The sequence below is a fragment of the Alexandromys fortis genome, unplaced genomic scaffold (assembly GCF_014885135.2).
Source record: "Alexandromys fortis isolate MF-2015 unplaced genomic scaffold, M_Fortis_MF-2015_v1.1 scaffold_165, whole genome shotgun sequence".
NCBI lineage: Eukaryota > Metazoa > Chordata > Mammalia > Rodentia > Cricetidae > Alexandromys > Alexandromys fortis.
Window position 1 is genome coordinate 3,588,469 of NW_026068038.1, and position 21,193 is coordinate 3,609,661.

Genomic DNA, 21,193 nt, shown 5'->3' on the forward strand with positions numbered 1-21,193 from the left:
CTTGAGGTCAACAAGCCTCGTCTTGGCCAACGAGATGTAGTCTGTAAGGAGGGAGTGGTACTTGCTCGGGACCAGCGGTGGGTGGAAAATGTGCACCTACAAGAGAGCACAGTGCAGCAATGCCAGGATATCCTAGAGCTTCTCCCCAGGACACCAGCAGCACACGGCAATGAAAACAGAGACAATAAGAGATGTCTGCTAGCAGGCACAAGACATCTAATTTTTTGAAACCAAAACCCACAAGAAGATGGGTGTGGTAAGGATAACACACCTGTGATCCCAGCACTCAGTAGGCAATGGCAAAGATCGTGTCAAGTTCAAGGCCAGCCTGGTCTACGTAGCAGGTTCAAGGCTAGTTAGAGGTACAGTGATGCTCTGTCTCAAACAAACCCACAGGAGAAGGCTGCCCTTCCTACCAGGGAGAAAATTAAACTGACCACAGGTGCCAGGTTTAAAGAACCTGAGTCCAGGGAGAGACTGACAGGCTGCCATGCTCAACAAGACGACGCAAGTTCAAAAGGCAGGAAAGGAGACAGCTAGAATTTGCTTGCAGGTCTGCACAAATGACTTCACGTTCCTTGTATCTTTGGTTAGACTCAAGAGAGTAGGAGGAAAGGCTCTCAGTGTCCAGACTTCTCACTTCTCAGGGCTGGAGGCTGGGAGCTCAGGACAGATACTTCAACAGCAGGCGTATGTGTGGCAGGGTACTATCTATACTGGCACATGCCAGTCTTAAAAATGGTTAGCTTGGCCACAAACAACAGCGCACAAGAAAGACAAGGGTCTAGATTCGGGGCAAGGGGACAGGTTCAGTGCTAGTTCCCCGGGATGACTGGAGTCTGTCCTTCCCTTTGCTCACATATCCCCGTTCAGTTTGGAATGCAAATCAAACTTCTTAGTGAAAACAGCAAGAGAGCTTCCGGTACCCAGCCCCCACATAAGTGGGGGAATGGAGACAGCTGATAAAAAGAAAAAAACCTTCCTTCCTTTCTCCACTGAGACAGTACTTCACTGTTCCTCAGGATGGATTTGAACTCCTGGGTCCTGAAGTCTCGTGCCCAGGCTCTGGAGTGCTGAGACTATATAACCACTGTGCCTAGCTTCAGACTTTCTGGGAATTTGAGACAGGGTCTTGCTTTGGAGCCCCGACTGGCCTGGCCTAGAACTTCTAATTCTCCTGCCTTAGCCTCCCAAATGCTGTGTCTACAGGACTGTGTCACTATCCTGGCTTCAAGATTTGTTTGTCTTCTTGTTGTGAGACAGTGTCTCACAAAGTAGTCTTAGTTGTCCCAGAACCTCTGTTGAGCAAATCTCCCTCAAAATGACAGTGACCTTTACTTGTGTCTCCCAAATGCTGGGATTATAGTGGCCACCACACCTTGTTACAAGTACTCCAACAGTACACTTACACAAAGCCTTTTAAAAAACAAAACAAAAATCTGAAGGAAATGATCATTGTAAGTTTGGAGATCTCTCTATCCAGACCTTTTTTTTTTTCTAAGTAAATTTGATAGGTTTGGCTGCTTTGTCTGCACGTATGTCAGCCCATCATGTGTGTGCCTGGTGCCTGCAAAAGCCAGAAGGGAGCATTAGATCCCCTAGGAACCGGAGTTATAGCCAGCTGTGAGCAGCTATGTGGATGCTAAGAAGTGAACCCAGGTCTTCTGGAAGGACAGTGAGTGTTCTTAACTGCTAAGCCATCTGTCCAGGACCCAGAAATTCAAATGCCATAAAACCATATCAGTCTATTAAAGTAAAAACAGAACCTCCTACACTTACTTCCCCAAACATCTTTCCAGACCCCCTTGGACCTGCTCATCCCTCTGAGAGCCTCTGAGGCAGGTACTTTATTGCACACTGATTGAATACACTTGCTTCTCCTGAGGAGGATGTGTGGGTGCTACTAGGTACCTGTGCTGGTTCACTGCACACCAATGCCGGGCATCGAATGATCAATAAACTGTCTGTTGGAGAGCAGAAACCAGTCCTGGCTCAGGCTGATCTGCAGGAAGCTGGGTGACCCTTGCATATAGGACACCATGAGCAGAACGCCTCAGGATGCAGCTGCTGGCTCCTTACCTGCATGTACCGAGGGGGTTCCCAGGGCACAAGGTCAGACAGGAACTTGAAGAGGAAAACCAGGGCCTTCTTGCTGCAGCTGTGGTAGCCAAGTGAGCTCCCAAAGGATTCCTGCAGATAGAGATCACATCAGGTACTGCTCAGTAGGTGCCCACCCTGTGGGCTGTGCTGTCTAAAAAGGGCTCGGTAGCTATGGTTGCCCCAAACAGAAGACTGCTGCTGAAATAAAAGTAACTTTGGTTCAGACTTAAAACTCTGCCAGATGGCCAAGTTTATCAGAGGAACAGCTACGACTGCTGTGGAAATAATAACAGTATCTCTGGACAGAATGTGGGGGCTCGGGTCTCTAATTCCAGAACTCTGGAGGCTGAGACAGGAGGATTGTTACTGGGATACACAGTGAGTTCCAGGCCAGACTGTACTAATAATGAGACCCTGTCTCAAGATAGCAAACAACGAGAACAAGAGAGAGGTACAGATAGAGCTGGCTCAGTAGGTGGAGCGTTTGTCAAGCATGCACAGTACCCGAGTTCAATCCCCAGCAACCCTTAGAGAAACAGGTGAGGTGGTGCAAGCCTGGACTCCAGCACTCTGGAGGTGGAGGAGGAAGGAGAAAGGGTGAAGTTTATCCTCTACAATATAGTGAGTTTGAGGCCAGCCTGGGTTGCGTGAGATCCTGTCCCAAAAACAGTTAACAAAAGAAACAACAACAAACAAAAATAGTAAGATTGGAACCCTGTAGCTAACAGAAGCACAGTCTGTCCCCCAGGCTAAGGCTCTCAACAAATATGTTCATTTCATCAGCTGAAACTCTGCTGAACACATTAATCTCCGTCTCCAAACTCACCAAAATCAGAAATGTCATTACATGATAGGCAGCCAAGGAAAAGGTCCAAAGTGCTGCCTCCTGACCCTGACCAAGGACACTGAGTCACAGAACAAGGGTCGAGCCGGAGGCAGCCCCGCTACTATAGATGCTGGGATAGGATAGGGCTGAGGCACATGGTGAGGGAGCAGAGACTTTAAGTCAATCACCATGCTGAGTTTGTCATACAAAAGCTTGCAAAGAGAATCCACATGTGAGAACTGCCAACCCCCTAAACCACACAGACTCCTGCTATGCTGGCCATGTGTGATGCATGTTTGGGCCAAACATTGAACGCAAGTGAACTGAATGAAGCCTTGCAATGGTTTTGGGGAAGCATACATGTTGTCAAGATCAGACAATTCTTTTTCATGTTATACTGCAGACACTAAGCACCATTCAGCCAGATGGTGGTGGCGGCACGCGCCTTTAATCCCGGCACTTGGATCTCTGAGTTCAAGGCCAGCCTGGTCTACAGGGTGAGTTCCAAGACAGCCAGGACTACACAGAGAAACCCTGTCTTGAAAAATAAAACAAACAAACAAACAAAAAACCTCAAACAACAAAACTAGACACCAGGGGCTGGAGAGATGGCTCAGAGGTTAAGAGCATTGTCTGCTTTTCCAAAGGTCCTGAGTCAATTCCCAGCAACCACTTGGTGGCTTACAACCATCTGTAATGGGGTCTAGTGTCCTCTTCTGGACTGCAGACATACACACAGACAGAATATTGTATACATAATAAATAAATAAATAGTTTTTTAAAAAAACAAAAAGGCAAAAAAAAAAAAAAAACTAGACACCATTCCACAAGAAGGGGAACTGCTGATAATGCCATGCTAGTTTGTGGGGCCAGGAAAAGCAGCTCAGAGACAGACGGTCTGCAAAGGCAAGGGAAGCAGCTTAGCAGCCCTGGATCCAGACTCAAAGTTGAGCCGGCCAGGGGCTGCATGGTACAATGTCAGCAACCAAATACATACACAACATTAATAGGGTTTTGCTGGGGGTTTGTTTTGTTTTGTTTTTTGGTGTATGTGTGTGACAAGGTCTCACACCTGGCTAACCTGAAATTCACTAGGTAGCCTCAAACTCAAGAGATCCTCTGTCACTTGGGCGCTGTGGTTAAAGACAAATGCCATCACACTGTGACTTACGTTAATTCTTTAAAAAAATATTTATGTATTTTATGTATATGGGTGCTTTGTATGCATGTCTACACATCAGAATGGCATCAGATCCCATTACAGATTATGAGCTACTATGGGACTTGAACTCGGGACCTCTGGAAGAGCACTCAGCATTCTTAATGGATGAGCTATTTCTCCAGTCCCACATTGGTAGTTTTAAATATATATATAGATTAAGAGCCAAGCAACATGGCTGACACCAACTTAAACAACAGATGAGGACAGGTGACATGGCTCAGTGGGTAAGAGCATTTGTACACAAGACTGACAACCTGAGTTCAACTCTCAGATCACACAATGTGGCAGGAAAGCGTCGGACCTCAGTCCGAGAATGGATTCGGTTGTGACCCTAGCCTTTAACGGCTGAGCCAAGACTAAGGCTTTAATCCCAGCACTCAGGAGGCAAAGGCAGGTGAATCTCTATGAGTTTGAGGCAAGCATGGTCTACAAAGCGAGCTTCAAGATAGACTCCAAAGCTACAGAGCAGGCTTCAAAACTACAGAGAAACCCTGTCTCGGAACCCCCCCCCACACACAGAAAAGAATGGACTCACGTGGGAACTGCAAGGGCTTACAAGAAAACAAGACAAGAACCTTTGCCACCTTAGTTCCTTCAACAGCACGGAGTTGTTCTTGCAATGTGCACTCGTGTCCTCCCAGGCAGAGCGGACAAGAGTGGGCTTACTTTAATAAGTCATTACAACTGGCATTTGTTATCTCTTTATATGCCTCTACGGAAAAACATGTTTTCGCCTTGTCCATGTTTTGCAGCTTGTCCTTGTGGTTACATAGAGCAATACTCCCGTGACTTCTTAACCCTCAGGGTATAAACTGTCTAACGCTCTGAGTAAAGTTAGCTATTGCATTAAGACTTCATTCCACTTCATTTTCAGGCTCCACCCTCCCAGGTCTAACTGCCTCAAAAGTGGCAAAGAGACCCCTGAGAGCCATGATCTGACCTCCATGCATGCACACACCATGGCAAAGGTTTCTCTCTCTCTCTCTCTCTCTCTCTCTCTCTCTCTCTCTCTCTCTCTCTCTCTCTCTCTCTCACACACACATACATCGAAATAAACAGATATACACACTGTCTGTCTGTCTGTCTGTCTTCGTCATCACCACNCTCTCTCTCTCTCTCTCTCTCTCTCTCTCTCTCTCTCTCTCTCTCTCTCTCTCTCTCTCTCACACACACATACATCGAAATAAAATTAATTTAAACATGGCATGGTGGTACAGGCCTTTAATCCCAGCACTCAGGAGGCATAGATAGCCAGATCTCTGAGAGTTGGAGGTTAGTCTGTTCTATATAGTGAGCTCCAGGCTAGGCAAAGTTACAGAGAGACTTTGTCTCAAAATAATAATAACTTATTATTTGCTAATAGATAATAATAATTAAATAAACAAATGGTTAATTTAGGGCTGGCAAGATGCCTTAGCAGCTAAGCGTTTGCTGTGCAAAAACTTGACAACCTGAGTTTGATTCCTGGAACCCATGGTGGAAAGCATCTGGACTCTTACACACACCACACCCTGGCCTAAACCTGTACTCATACCAGCTGGCCAAGGATCTCGCTCCAGACTTTACCTTGGCAGCACAGACTCAGCAGGCCTGGGATGACCTGAGATCCGTACTTTCAAAGTCCTAAAAAGGTAAGACTGATCGTTCTCAGGCTCAGGAGCACAGTGCAGCCAAAAGCAGAAGAGGGGGGATGGGGGTCACGCAAGGAAGAGGCACATGTCTAAGAACGTTCACGGAAGAAAGAGGCACAAAGAAACAGCCACTGCTTCTACTCTGCTGAACAGTTTCCCATCTTAGAAAGTTTCAGAAAAAGAGAGTCCAGCAAACAGGGGATCCCTCCAGGACAAACGCAGAGCCTCTGGGCTGTGAGCAGAGCACAGGAGAAAACTTCTAGGGTCTGTCTTGACCAAGCTCGCCAAACTGACCACAGCACGGGATGCCAACAGCCCTCCCCTGAGCCCTCTGGAACATCAGTTTGTCATGACCCACGTCCCCAGTGACTCACCTTGAACCAGTCTGCGTAGGATGGGAACACAAAGGGGCCTTCCAGAGTAGCCTGACGCACAACCAGGAACGCAGTGACCATGCTGTCCAGGTGGTAGCTCTCAAAGGCATGGGCCATCAAAGAGGCCACCCAGTCTGCGAGATTATGACATTGTCAGAAAGAAGGCAGGTGAGGGCAGCTCAGCCCACTCACAAAATTTGAGTATCTGAGCTGGAAGGATGTATACACCCAAACATGAGCTTTAGATAGCTAGTCAAGCCCATGCTGGGTACAAACTGCCTCAGACTCACAGAAGTAGCACTAACATCACCAGACAGACAGACAAGGTTCTACTAAGTCCTAAGTAAGTGAAGGGCATCACTAATGTGTTAAGCCTCTACTCACTGGGATTCAGCTGACATGAGCAGATAACACACACGTGTGCTCAAGGCATCGTGGGGCTCCCAGGAACACGTACCTTTAAAAAGCTGCTGTGCCTCGGGAAAGCAGACAACCAGTGTAGACAGACAGGAGAGCACATACTGCCAGTTCACCTCCTGCGTCTCCAGGACTTCCTGCAAACGGCCAACTGACTCCCCTGGACCCAGCATCACCAAGACCTGAAATACCAGCCCTAGCTCCTTCAGACAGGCAACCGGCCCCTCTGCTCACTCTCTCAAGCCCATCCACTCCAGCACCAGAGAAGTGCAGACTCGGGAGGAGCCTCAACAGTGGCCGCCATATTTCTCCTCTCTTGTAGTGGTCAGCACTGGCTGGAAGCATCCTCATCTGCCTAAGGACAAGGTCAGCCTCCTGATCCTGAACCGCAATCCCTACGAGGACAGTTGTGCCTGCTGGGTACTCCTGAACCTCCTTACAGGGGCAGTGTTCGCAGGAACCAGTCTGATCTGGTCTTAAACCTGAAATCCCCAAGCAGGGAGTGGACCCCACACTCACCCTGCAGTATAGAGTGGCGAGCTCCTGACAAGTCTTTGCAAAGCTCCACTCCTTCTGCATTTGAATGGCGTCAGACACTGCGCAGGAAAAACAAACTTCAAGTCAGAGTTTACTACAAAACAAAAGCAACCAAACAAAAACCCATTTTTTAAAATGTGAAATAAAATGAAAAGAAAGTTTTTTCCAAAGTGAAAAAGACAACCCTGCTTTAATTTTTTTCCCAACTACTGCAGACACTGTCATTTCCTTTGTTAACTGAGGTCACCCTTCAGTGTCAGAGGAATTTTGGTTCCAGAAAATTGGTTCTGGGGTAAACTGTCATTAACTCAAGGAGTCTCAAAGTGCTCTATTTAACCCACAGGGCTCAGAGCCACAAATCTGCCTAAGGATCACTGGTATCTCTATCAGAGTTTCCCCAAAGTATAGGGGAAGAGGCCCCAGAGTGTGCAGGGGACTGCAGACGCAGCACGGTGACCTACCTTTCAGCACGGGTTTGTGAGTCAGAATCTGGGTTAGAGTGTGGCTGAAGAACCTCTTGTGAGAATCCACTCCGATCATACCACAGCATACATGTCCAGAGTATGCACTCAACCTACAAAGAGCATGAGGGGTGCCCAAGGAGGAAAGCACGGCCCCTCGCCTGGAGCACCCGCCTTCAAGCCAGGGAGGCACTTTCTCCGCCAGGCCACACGGCCACAGGTGGCAAATGAACGCAGGGATATGTAGTTTCAACAAGAGAGGGGAATTATCTGAGGGTGTCAAGAGTCCAGAAGCAGGCGATTAGATACAGATTAGGAAGGTTGGTGCTGCATACCAAAGTTGAAGACAGACACATGGAAGGGGGGTCACACTGGGCACACGACAGAAAAGAGGGGCTGAAGGATCCCACACCCTAGATATCTGGAGGTTAAACAGGATCTCAGAGAAGGCTAGACAGACCTCCCGGTGCTTCGGCAACAATCTCCCCCAAAGCCGTCAACCGGCAGATAGTACCCGGCTGGCTACTGCTACCGTTGCCGCGTTTAAGAAGCCATGCTTCCCAGTGAAGCAAACATACAGTTCACATGAACAATAGCAGGTCTCTCAGACATACCAGCCCCTTGCTGCCTGGTAAGCCGACGTCACCTGTGGACCAGCATCCAGGGTATCAAGTACAACTGACAACAGAACACAGGACAGAAAACAAGCATCAGCCCCACGGCCTGTCCTGTGTCATCCCGAGCACTCTCGGTCAGCAGACCAATTTCTGCCATGGGTCTCTGAAGGTCCAGAATCTCCTCGATGACACCGGGTCCACCAAGCACCTAAGTGCCACCAGACACTGAGATCTGCAAGCCTAAAGTTCAGGAGAACATGCAGAACATAAATGCTGTATGCGGTGCTACGAATTGAACACGCCAGGCTAGTACTCTGCAAACGTGGGGCCAGGAAAGATGGCTCAGCAGTTAAGAGCACTGGCTGCTCTTCAGAGAAGCCAGGTTTAGTTCCCACCACCTGCATGGCAGTTCATAACTGTAACTCTACTTGCAGAGGGAGCCATACCCTGCTCTGGCCTCTGTAAGCACTAGGAACATACGCTGCATAGAGATATATGCAGGTAGAATACCCATATGGTGTGGGAAGTCCTTCCGTCTGTTTTGCTTTTATTGGTTAATGAATAAATCTGTTTCGGCCAGTGGCTTAGCAGAATAGAGCTAGGTGGGAAAACTAAACTGAATGCTGGGAGAAAGAAGGCGGAGTCAGTGAGAAGTCATGCGCTGTCACCATTGGGGACAGACGCCTACCCTGGAACCTGCCTACCCTGGAACCTGCCGACACTTTGCTGGTAGGCCATGACCTCGTGGTGATGCACAGATTAATGGAGATAGGTTAGTTTAGGATATAAAAGTATGACAGAAATATGCTTAAGCTATTGGCCAAACAGTGTTTTAATTAATACAGTTTTGTGTAATTATTCCAGGTCTGGGTAGCCAGGAACGAACAAGCAGCCTCCCCCAACACCCATATATAGTAAAAATAATAAGGGTAATAATTGAAAAAAAATTAGCTGGGCATTGTGTTGCATGCCTTTAATCCCAGGACTCAGGAGTCAGATGCAGATTGATCTCTTTGAGTTTGAGGCCAGCCTAATCTACGCAGTGAGTTTCAGGCCAGTCAGAGCTACAAAGTCTCATAACAAATAAACAAATAATCCATTAATAAAAAATGAATTAACATGGGATCATAAGGAAGAACTGAGAACCAGACCAAAAAGAGAGAAGGGCGTTCACACTACATATGTGACGTAAACAGGGCCTCTGGAGGCAGTGAAGCAGAGGTGGGTAGCTTCAGGTGGAAAGACTGGAACCTGCTAGAATGGCTCTTATGCAAATTAGTTACAGCCTAGGGCTCGACCCAGAAACTTACAAGTCAGCATTCTCTGCAGGACGTCAGTAGCAACCTGCCAACAGAAAGGAAATTCTCTCAGAAATTTTCAAGCAGTCTCATGCTGGCAATACACAAGAGAATGTCTTGCTAGCTTGAAGCAAAATAAGAAAGTGCCTGAAAGGTATTCTTCCCTTGGAACCCTTCCCACTCTTGGGAGTTTCTTTCTTCATTCCCTTAACAATGCAGGTAAATTGTGCTGAGGGTGTGCGTGCGTGCGTGCGTGCGTGTGTGTGTGTGTGTGTGTGTGTGTGTGTGTGAGAGAGAGAGAGAGAGGTGAAGGCAGGCAGGCAGATGGGCAGATTATCTTTAAAAAGAGACAAGTCTTTGTGGCAGCATGATACAGTCGAGTGGTGGTGCAGTCAGAATTCATTCCAACACACTTGGGAGGTGGAATTAGGAAGATCCGACGGTCAAGATTAAGCTGGGTGTGGTTGGCACATGCCTCTGATCCCAGCACTCGGGAGGCAGAGGCAGGACGATCCGAGTTTGAGGCCAGCCTGGTCTACATAGTGAGTTCATGGATAGTCAGGGTTATGCAGAGTAACCCTGTCTTGAAAACAAACAAACACCCCCCCACCCCACCCCACCCCCGCAACACACCACCGAAAAAAGTCTAATTCTCTTCCAGTCTTGTTTTTCTTTCCTACCCGGGTCATCTTTTCAGGCTCCCCAAGTCTTGGTTCTGAGCTTTGCGGAAATGCGCTTGAAACCAACAGTTGCACAAAACCTGTGAGATTAAAAACAAAAAGCGCAGACTAGTTTATAAGCATGATGGTCTCCAAACAGCAGTGACTCACAGACGCCCCAGCTCCAGGGAGTACATGTGGACACAGACCAGGGAATCGCTCTCAAGCAGAGCGCCCTTAACCACTGAGCCATCTCTCCAGCCCCGCTGATCCAGAATTTTAAAGATCAGAATAAGGAAGCCTGGCCGGGCAGTAAGCAGGTATACACCTGAGTTTGAGTCCGGCCTGTTCTACGTAACAAGTTCCACGCCAGGTAGAGCTACATAGTAAGCCCTGTCTCAAAAAACAAAGAAACCCACAAGCTGCCTGTCCAGAGCAAATGCTTCTATCTTCGAGTTGGTGTTACATCCGCTGGCAGTACAATCTATCACTTAGACAGCAAAAGGAGCTGGGGCTACCCAAGGGAAAACAGATGTCCATGGTTGGACTGGTGAGTTGATCTCAGGCTAGGCTCTAGGCCCACAGGAATGGGAAGACTGCTTTAGACCCCAGGGTCCAAGAAGAATAGTTGTTCCCAGGGACCCGCCTGCTATGAACATACCAGAAAGCATGGCTTTAGTGGCATCAGAGGACGGGCTTGGCATTTCTATCTGTTCACACAGAGTGCAGAGGTTCCTGAAGAGCCACGTGGTCATGGCCTGCATGTCAGGATGGCTGAGGACACACAAAAAAACCAAGGTTGGAAATATTGGCTGGGTAAGAATAATGCCATGTAGCTGCCGAAGGAGAAAGAAGTCAGAACCTCGCCCATAAGCCACAGCCTCGTGGCTATACACAGATTAGAGATGGGTTAATTTAAGATGTAAGAGCTAACAAACAAACAAACAAACAAATAAATAAATAAATGAATTAAAAAGTAGCTCAGTGACAATGAAATAATCACTAACAGGTTCATCCCCTATCCTGTCCCCCCAAAACAACAACAACAACAAAAAACGCTTTGCTGGTAGAGAACCTATCTTGAAAGATTTCAACCTGCACTTTCAGCTCTAGTTCAGAAATTCTGTGTACTTATTTTTCCTCTTTCTTTTTGAAACAGGGTCTTTTTTAAAAATATTTATTTATTATGTATACAATATTCTGTCTGTATGCCTGAAGGCCAGAAGAGGGCGCCAGACCTCTTTACAGATGGTTGTGAGCCACCATGTGGTTGCTGGGAATTGAACTCAAGACCTTTGGAAGAGCAGGCAATGCTCTTAACCACTGAGCTATCTCTCCAGCCCCTTGAAACAGGGTCTTATACAGCCCAGACTACATGCACTTTGTAGCTGAGGTTGGCCTTGAACTCTCATCTTTCTGCTTCAACCTCCCAGTATCAGGATTATGGCTAGATGCCACCACATCTGGTGGTGCTAGGAAGTGAATCTGGAGGCTTTGGGCATGGAGGGCAAGTACTCTACCAACAGAGATACCCCCCAAACCTCTGTTTGTGTACTTCGAGTGCTCTCCCTAGCAGAGTATTTCAGGGAGATTATCTTACTGTGTTTTGCCATGTTTGGGCAGGGCTATAACACTGGCTTGTTTGTTTTTTTTTTTTTTTCAAACTGGGATTTCACTGTGCCACCTGGCTAGCCAGGAACTCTGTGTAGACTAGGCTAGCCTTGAACTCACAGAAATTCCTGCGTCTGCCTCTTGGGTGCTGGCATTAAAGGCATGTGCATCACACCCAGCTTTGCACTGCTAATTTAACTTACTTTATCTAGTACCAAGAGGAATACACAAGTCTCTACCAATAATTATCAAAATGTGCATTTCACCTTTGACCCTGTCCACTTTTTTCTTTGTATTTGATGTCCTGATGTGCATATACTAGGAGACGTGCTCTCCATGGAATTAAGTTTATTAATCTTCTCTAGCCTCTGAGCTTTGTCATATTTAGGTCTTCCTACTTCAAGATCCTAAAAACAGCTTTTCTTATCTTCACCCCCTTCCCCCGCCCCCGTGACAGGGTTTCTTTGTGTAGCCCTGGATGTCCTTTTGTAGCCCAGGCCTTTAAGTCTGAGACCCCCTGCCTCTGCCTCTCAAGTGCTGGGATTAAAGGGGTGTGCCACCATTGCCTGGCTCTTCTCATCTTTTTATACTTCCACTTTTATTCTTTCTTTGATTCACTCTGGTCTGTCTTTATTTATTTTTCTTTCTTTTTTCATATAAGGGAAAAATTGAACTTTTTGAAAAAATTCTTTTCTGGGAACTATGTCACAGCGCCACCTGGTTTCGTGATATTTCAACTGTGTTTGATGTCCCACACTAGGCCTCCAGCCTTCTTATGGTCTAGAGGGGCCTGAGGTTCCAAACCCTTCAATGGCCTTGCAGGGCCTTTCTGGGACTTTTTCACTCGACCTCCTGAGGTATAATTGCTTGCAATACTCGTTTTTATGAACAAATAAAGCAGTCTAGATGGCTGTCTTTCACCCCGCTGCTGATCAGGACAGATCTTCAAGCTTGCTGACTATCTTATTGCTGGCCCATGTGCTTGATTATTCCATCTTTATCAGGTTATGTCTTGTCATAAAAGCTCCTTATCTGGGTTGCCACCAAGCCTGATAGCCTGAGTTCAACCAGGGAACCAGGTGTGAGAGGTGAGAGGAGTCCCACACAAGTGTTTGGCACATGTACACCCGCACACAGACTAATAACGTCAGGCTCCCAAGGTGATTTCAGAAAGGAATAAATATTATTCATTACATAGATCAACTATGTTTAGCTAGACATCTCTTTAATGTTTTCGTGGCGTTTTCTGAGACAGGGTCTCATGCAGCCCAGGGGTGGTCTTGATCTTGGAATATAACTGAGAGTCACCTTAAGTTGTTTGACTTTATGTTTATTTATAATTTTATTTAAAACCTTTTTATGTGTAGAGTATTTTATACATCTGTATACCATATGCACGCCATGCCCGCAGAAGTCAGAAAGCATTATCTCCTGGAACCTGAGATACAAATGGTTATGAGCTTCCATGTGGAGGCTGAAAACCAAACGTACGATGGCTCAATCAGTGAATTGCTCCCTGTGCCCAGTGCTGGGGAGACAGAGACAAGAAGACCCCTGGGGCTGTTGGCTAGCTCCCAGTTCAAGGGGACCCTGGGTCAAAATGGAAGACACCCAACACTGACTCTGGCTTCTACAAACATGTGTCCAGGTGTGCACATACAAGCATGTACATTTACATATATACACAAAAAAATCATCACAAGGCACACACAAAGAAAGCATGCATAGGGACACTTTAATCCCAATAAATGTTCTCTAAACAAAAGGAGATATCGGGACTGGAGAGATGACCGAGTTCAATTCCCAGTAATCACATGGTGGCTCACAACATCAATAATAGGATCTGAAGTCCTCTTATGCCTGCAGGTATACACCAGAGTACTCATACATAAAAAGATATAAATTAACAACAACAAAAAGGACATGTAATCAGGCCAGTTGGCTTGGCGAGTGAAGGCACTTAGCACTAAAACTTGACACACACACACACGCCCCACCACTGAACCACATGGTTGAAGGGAAACTGACTCCTTTCCTTCTCTGATCGCCACGCATGTGCCATGGCAAATACACCTCCCACCCCACAATAAAGAAAGCAATTAAATTTTAAAACAGCCTAAAAATATAGCTATTTAATAAAAGAAAGGCCATGTGATATTAAGTGATGCAAAACGGCTAATAAACTACGGTTGTCGGACATTCTTTTGGGACCGCCAGCTCCCAAATAATGACAAGAAGACATCTTATTAATTATGGGATCTTGGGGCCCAAGTAGCTCTTAAAACTTAAATTAACCCACTTATATTAACCTACGTTCTGCCATGTGGCTCGTTAACTCTCCTCCATAATGTACACACAACTTCCTATGGTCCTGCTGGTGAATTTCATGCACTTAAGATTCCAACCCTGAGTTCTCCTCTCACCAGAAGCCCCTCCCACTCTCCTTCCTAGCTACTGGCCATCCTGCTCTTTATTAAGGCAAACCAGCTACACGTCTTTACAGTTTGTTCAAATATCCCACAACAAACTACCTTTGAAGTAGCTCTTGTAGGCTCACAACACGGTGCACGTGGAGACTCCACACAGCTTCAAGCAGCAAAGAGTTCTGAAAAATACAGCAGCATTACCTCAGCGTGTGCATCTTCCTACAAATGAGCTCAGGTGATGCTCATGCGCCCACAGAGGAAAGACAGCGTCACAGCATGGCCTAAAGGACTCATCACAGGCTCCCGTATGAACAGCATTCAAATGGCTTCTCCTCTGCCACATGACAGCGCCGACCTCCTCCCAGTAGTCTCCAGCAAGTCATTCCCAACCCTTTCTACACACTGTGTCCTACGCATTCTAACTCACAACCTGGAAACCCTCATCTGATCTCTAACATGCTATGGCTCAAGAGCACACTCATACAAATACATGGACAGTAAAGATTCAATTTTTTTTTTCCGAGACAGGGTTTCTCTGTAGCTTTGGAGCCTGTCCTGGAACTAGCTCTTATAGCCCAGGCTGGTCTCAAACTCAGAGAGATCTGTCTGCCTCTGCCTCCTGAGTGCTGGGATGAAAGGTATGTGCCGCCGCCACCACCTGGTAGATCAAAATATTAACGTTTCAAGTAGAGCTTACTAATATAATTAATAGGGTCTCATATAGTCCAGACTGATCTGGAACTTACTATGCAGCCAGGGATGACCTCATCTATGCCCCCAAGCGCTAGGATTACAGGCATGGACCCCTGTGCCCAGTTTATGAGGAGCTGGGGGTCTAATTTAGTGTCTCATACATGCTAGATAAAAACTCTACCATCTGAGCTACATCCCTATTTTAAAATATATATTCTCTTGGCCGGGCTGTGGTGGCGCACACCTTTAATCCCAGCACTCGAAAGGTAGAGGCAGGTGAATCCCTGTGAGTTCGAGACCAGCCTGGACTACAAGAGCTAGTTCCAGGACAGTTAGGACTGTTACACAGGGAAACCCTGTCTTGAAAAAACAAAAAAACAACACGTATATTGTATGTATGTATGTATGTATGTATGTATGTATGTATGTATGTTCTCAGGGCTAGAGAGATGGCTCAATGGTTCAAAGAACTGCCTACTCTTCCAAAAGTCTTGAGTTCAATTCCCAGCAACCACACGGAGACTTACAACCATCTGTAATGAGGTATGGTGCGTTCTTCTAGCCTGCAGGTATACATGCAGGCAGAACACTGCATACTGTATACATAATAAATAAATAAATAAGGTCTTTAGAAGAAAAGTGTAGCCGGGCAGTGGTGGCACACGCCTTTAATCCCAGCACTTGGGCGGCGGATCTCTGAGTTCGAGGCCAGCCTGGTCTATAAGAGCTAGTGCCAGGACAGGCTCCAAAGCTACAGAAAACCCTGTCTTGAAAAACTAAAAAAAATAAATAAAAGAAAAGTGTATGTTCTTTCGAAGAGCCTTTGTAATAGTATAGCCAAGAGAATCATGCTGACTTCCTAGGTATACTATGCTCTGTTCTATCTTTTCGGTGCGAGATGGGGTCTCACTATGCGGCTCTGGCTGTGCTGGAACTCTCTACGTAGACCAGGCTGGCTGTGAACTCAGAGATCCTCCTGCCTGTATCTTTCAAGGGTCGGGGTTACAGGCAGCTGTGAACCGTGTTCTAATAAATACGGCTAATGCAGGGTAGAAACTGACACACAATACTGAAGCACCACTTCCGCTCCGGAGCACCGGATGAACCCTCCTTCCAAGCCCTTTAATTGCTGAGGCATCTGGTCACATTCCTACGGAAACTCATAGACCCAAACCAACAGAACACTGCTTTAAAAAAATCCCAAGCGAAAGAGCTTCAAATTTACCTGCGCTTTCCATAATTCCTGGCAGAAGGTGAGCCGGGAGAACATATTGTGTGCCAACAGATACCGAGCGATCTCTAACAAGGAAGATAGCTTCTTCTAAAAACAGATTAAAAAAAAAAAAAGGCAAATTATCGAAAAAAAAATACTAAAGAAGTATGTTATTTTCCCAAACAGCTTAAAAAAGGACATGTCCTCATTTAGGGGGCTGGTCTCTCACTCTTTGCTCCGAGCTGAGCAGCACAGGGTGGCTGGGCTCCACGCAGACCTGACGCACACTGCAAGCGAACACTCTGGCAGACAGTAACCCCACAGGAATTCCCAGCCTCGAGGCTTGATCCCGAAAAGCAGAACCTTAAAATAAAACAAAGCTATGGGCCGGGCGATGGTGGCGCACGACTTTAATCCCAGCACTCGGGAGGCAGAGGTAGGCGGATCTCTGTGAGTTCGAGACCAGCCTGGTCTACAGAGCTAGTTCCAGGACAGGCTCCAAAGCCACAGAAAAACCCTGTCTCGAAAATCCCCCCCCCCAAAAAAAAACAAAAAACAAAAAACCACAAAGCTATGGCTTTCCCTGACAGCCCAAGAAAAACTTTAAGAAAGACTTAAGTTGAAAATGCTTATTAAGTTGCAGCATCGTGGGAAGAATAGATAAGAAGGGAAAAAAACAAGAGACACAAAATGAAGATGATTTCAGGGTCAAACTGGCAGCTCTCAATAAAATTAGAGGCAACCTCAGAACCCAGTCATATACATACGTATGCATCACGTACCACAATAGAGATATTCCATTGCAACAAACAGAAAACTTTCTTTATCGTCTTCCTTACAAATGAGCACAATAAGCAGAACTCATAGGCTTTTGTTTTGCTACGATAGGGATAAAACCCAGGGCCTCGGCCACAGCAGACATGTCAAGCCATGAGCTTCACCCTCGGTTCCTAAATTCTTGAACCTTATAGATGAGTTTACTCCCAGTGACTTACTAACATTCAAGAGCAAACTGGATAGGACTTTTCGACACTCTGCCCTGCACCTGACAGGCATCCTAGGATCATAGGTACACTCAGTCCTCCGGGACATCAGGCAGAGGCTGGACAGCCGGCCATAGGGCTGTCAGAAGGCTCCAGACCCAGTCCGCGGCCTGCAACCCTTAAAGTAAAATGTTCTGGACAACCTAGAAACAGGCAGTGCTTACAAGCAAATCAGTTTCTGATTTATTTGACTTCCAAAACTAATTTTCCAAGGGCCAGGGGAAGGCTGAAGAGATGGTTTAGCAGTTAAGAGCACTTGTTCTTCCAGAGGACCCAGGTTCAATTCTCACTACCTACGTGGTGACTTACAACCATCTATAACTGCAGACCCAGGGGATCCAACCCCTCTTCTGATCTCCATGGGCACCAAGCATGCATGTGGTACACAGACACACATGCAGGTAAAGCATGCATACACATATAAATAAAATCTAAAAAAAGAAAGATATAGATTTATGTTTATCATACATATTTTATAATACATATACAATATACACCCATTATCACCAAGGCTCTAAAAACCGTATCAATGAGGCCGGGCGGTGGTGGCGCACGCCTTTAATCCCAGCACTTGGGAGGCAGAGGCAGGCTGATCTCTGTGAGTTCGAGGCCAGCCTGGTCTACAGAGCTAGTTCCAGAACAGGTTCCAAAGCTACAGAGAAACCCTGTCTCAAAAAACCAAACAAACAAACAAAAACAAAAAGAAGAAGAAAAAGGAAAGAAAGCAGCGGCAACTTACATATGAAGGAACTGGAGTGATCGGAGGCAGCTGAAGCACTGTCACAATCAATCAGTTTGCTGAGACACAACTTTTTACACTGTGGATCTTCTACCTACAAACCGAAACATAAAGAACTCCACTGTGTGTAGAGTGCACAGTGGGCACCCCCAAGTTTCCTTTTGTTTGGTTGGGTTTGTTTTGTTTTTAAATTCGTTTTTGTATGTTCATGTGCCTGTGTGTCCTAGAATTTCTGTTGCGGTGATAAAAACACCATGACCAAAAGCAACTCGGGGAGAAAAAGGCTTACTTCAGTTTACAACTTGTAGTCCATCTCTCTGGGCGGTGGTGGCGCACACCTTTAATCCCAGCACTCGGGAGGCAGGGGCAGGTGGATCTCTGTGGGTTCAAAGCCAGCCTGGTCTACAGAGTTCCAAGATAGCCACTACACAGAGAAACCCTGACCCCCCCCCCAAAAAAAAAAAGATAAAAGAAAGAAACACGCAAAACAACTTGTAGTCCATCATCCAGGGAAGGCAGGACAGGAACTCAAGGCAGGACCCTGAAGGCAGGAACTGATGGCGGGCGAGGCCTGGCGGATGCTGCTCACTGGCTTACTCGCCGTGGCTTGCTCAGCCCAAGAGAGGCACCACCCACATCAACCACTAATCAAGAAAATGCAGCACAGGCTTGTCCACAGGCAAATGGGACAGGGGAGTCCTAACTTGAGAGTCACTTCCCAGAAGACTCTAGCTTGGGCTGAGTTGACAGAAACCTAGCCAGCCCAGTGTACCTGCTTGTGTGTATGGGTGCCAGTTGGTGCAGTGGCAGCAGAGGGTGTCAGAGCCCCTGGAACTAGTTACAGATGGCTCTGAGTGCCCGACACGGGTTCTGGGAACTAAACTCAGATCATCTGTAAGAACAGCATGATGCGTTACAGCTGGAGAGAGAGCGCTTGTGCTTGCAAAGGTTTGATCCTCCGCACCCACTCGGTGGCTCCCATCCATAACTCCAGTTCCGGGGGATCTGGTGCCTTTTTGACTTCTGAGGGCACACATGTGGTTCAAACATACATGAAGGTATCATACACATAAAACAAAAACAGAAAACGGTATTGCTGAGCCATCTTTCCAGCTGGCTCAAGTTCTACTCTTTTCAAGAATTATTACATTTACTACCCAGCTGCTTAAATCTCCAAAGACATAAAGTACACTCAACTTTCTTCTCACCTCGCTTGCACTTACCAGTTATTTGCCACGTACACAGGCTTATAAGGATAAAAAGATTACGATTTGGCTGGGCTCCAATGCCAGCTTTCTCTTACCTCTAGTAAAAGGTCATTCATATTTTGGTGGTATCTCAGGAGTTGCAGAGCGGAATCCTTTAATTTCTGTTCCCTTTCAGGATTGTATTTTTGCTTCTTGACTCTGCCCGCTAAAGAGATTAAAAATAATTTTTTCCCCAAAAGATTTTAGCGCAAGATACACAAGGTGACACCCTGAGCGGAGGCCCAGGGAGAGCTGCCCAAGATCAGGACGGTCACCTGCCGCTGCCGGGAGACGGCTGGGACCAGAAAGCCTGGGGCCCAATGCTGCTTCAAGAGCAGCGGACTTGGGGCTCTGCTGACTCCAATTCTGCAGGTCGCAGTGCTGCGCCACATTGGACCTGAAGAGGCGGCCAGTGGAGAATGGACCCAGGAGAATGGAGGCCTACACTGGGCACTGACAAAGTGGAGGTCGGAGGTTGTGGTGGCGGGACCTACCCAGCAGCTCAGTCCAAGACTTTCGGAGACCCAGGGGCCCATGGCGAGCAGCAGCAGCCCAGGCTGGGGAACCCGACATAGTGACTGGAACGCCACTGGAGCCCGCGCTGCTTTCCAATTCGCGACGGCCGGGCGCTAGCGCTCGTTGGCTAGAAGCACGCTTGACCACGCCCCTTGAGGGCGGAACTGTCTCTGAGGCCATGTTGGTTGTGGCACAGCTCGTTCGGGAAGCGGAGCAGGCAGATTCTTGCCGCAGCCTTGGTGCAACGCCACGGCGCATGACAACTAAGGGGAAAGTGGCGTAGAATTTGGAGCTCGAGTGGGCAGTGCGAATTGACTGCAGCTGATGGCGTGGTTTCAGACTAGGCGAAGATAATGGCCCAGGCCTGGGAAGATGCTAAAAACTATTACCTGCTTTGCTCAAAAAAAATACCTCCGGATCGATCCCCAATACTGGGCTGTGCTGATTGGACTCTGACTGTAGGAAAACTAACCGTAGGAGTGGTTGGGATACTGGGATGTGACTTTCAAAGGTTTCCTTGGGAAAGACGAGGGGCTCTACTTTATGTGTGCACCTGAATCAGAGATGGAGGCACGGAGACCCACATCCCTCGATGGATATCAGCTGGCATAGGACGCCTCAAGTCTCTACAGGTGGTGCCCCATTCGGGTAAAAGCATCCACACACTTCTTAGGACTAATCACCAAGAATTGAGGTGGGCAGATTCCCACCACTCAAAACCACTTTTAGAAGCCTGGTTGCTCCAGATTCCTGGAGTACAACTGATCATAAGGGAGAGAGGGGGAGACAAGGCAAAGAAGAAACTGAGAATGTGAAGGGAAGCCCTTTCAGTACTAGTTGCCACTCGTCCTGACTAGAGTAAGCACACACAATGCACAAAGTCAATGCATTTTCATACATTTCTTCTCTCTCTCCAGCCAGCTGAGTGCCTTACCGCTCTCCCAGGCTTCAGAAGATTTGACTGTACTTCCACCACTGGCCACAAGGTGGACTCTCCACCAACACAAATCTAACCTCCAAATCCACCCTGCACTCACTGTTCTCTGCCTGCATCTTCACAAGGAAGCGTTGTCTTTTATTTCAACACAAAAGGGCCATTTTCCTCCGTTATAAAAGAGATGGTCTTATGGCCATTTGAACTTCTTCTGTTGAGAATTCTCTGTTCAGCTCAGTGCCCCATTTTGTAATTGGGTTGATTAGCCTTTTACAGTCTAGTTTCTTGAGTTCTTTATATATTTTGGAGATCAGTCCTTTGTCAGTTGCAGGACTGGTGAAGATCTTCTCCCAGTCAGTGGGTTGTCTTTGTGTCTTAATGACAGTGTCCTTTGCTTTACAGAAGCTTCTCAGTCTCAGGAGGTCCCATTTATTCAATGAGGCCCTTAATGTCTGTGCTGCCGGGGTTATACGTAGGAAGTGGTCTCCTGTGCCAATGTGTTGTAGAGTACTTCCCACTTTCTCTTCTATCAGGTTCATTGTGTTTGGACTGATATTGAGGTCTTTAATCCATTTGGACTTGAGTTTTGTGCATGGTGATAGATATGGGTCTATTTTCATTCTTCTACA

The 21,193-nt window shown here is 46.9% G+C and overlaps 1 protein-coding gene across 2 annotated transcripts in view; it reads right to left on the minus strand.

Annotated features, from left to right (window-relative positions):
- Positions 1–19,708, minus strand: part of Fanca (FA complementation group A) — a 53,303-nt gene extending 33,595 nt beyond the window's left edge. For both annotated transcript variants that reach the window (XM_050165134.1, XM_050165133.1), the window contains exons 1-16: positions 19,609–19,708; positions 19,171–19,280; positions 17,868–17,961; positions 16,315–16,448; positions 16,098–16,193; positions 14,285–14,358; positions 10,804–10,916; positions 10,164–10,243; positions 9,496–9,529; positions 8,183–8,246; positions 7,569–7,681; positions 7,090–7,166; positions 6,611–6,752; positions 6,154–6,287; positions 2,080–2,190; positions 1–96 (exon numbers count right to left, since the gene is read on the minus strand). In XM_050165134.1, coding sequence (XP_050021091.1) covers positions 1–96; positions 2,080–2,190; positions 6,154–6,287; positions 6,611–6,752; positions 7,090–7,166; positions 7,569–7,681; positions 8,183–8,246; positions 9,496–9,529; positions 10,164–10,243; positions 10,804–10,916; positions 14,285–14,358; positions 16,098–16,193; positions 16,315–16,448; positions 17,868–17,961; positions 19,171–19,280; positions 19,609–19,687 — 1,551 coding nt within the window. In that variant the 5' untranslated portion in view covers positions 19,688–19,708. The remainder of the gene's footprint in view (positions 97–2,079; positions 2,191–6,153; positions 6,288–6,610; positions 6,753–7,089; positions 7,167–7,568; positions 7,682–8,182; positions 8,247–9,495; positions 9,530–10,163; positions 10,244–10,803; positions 10,917–14,284; positions 14,359–16,097; positions 16,194–16,314; positions 16,449–17,867; positions 17,962–19,170; positions 19,281–19,608) is intronic.
- Between the last annotated feature and the right edge of the window lie 1,485 nt (positions 19,709–21,193).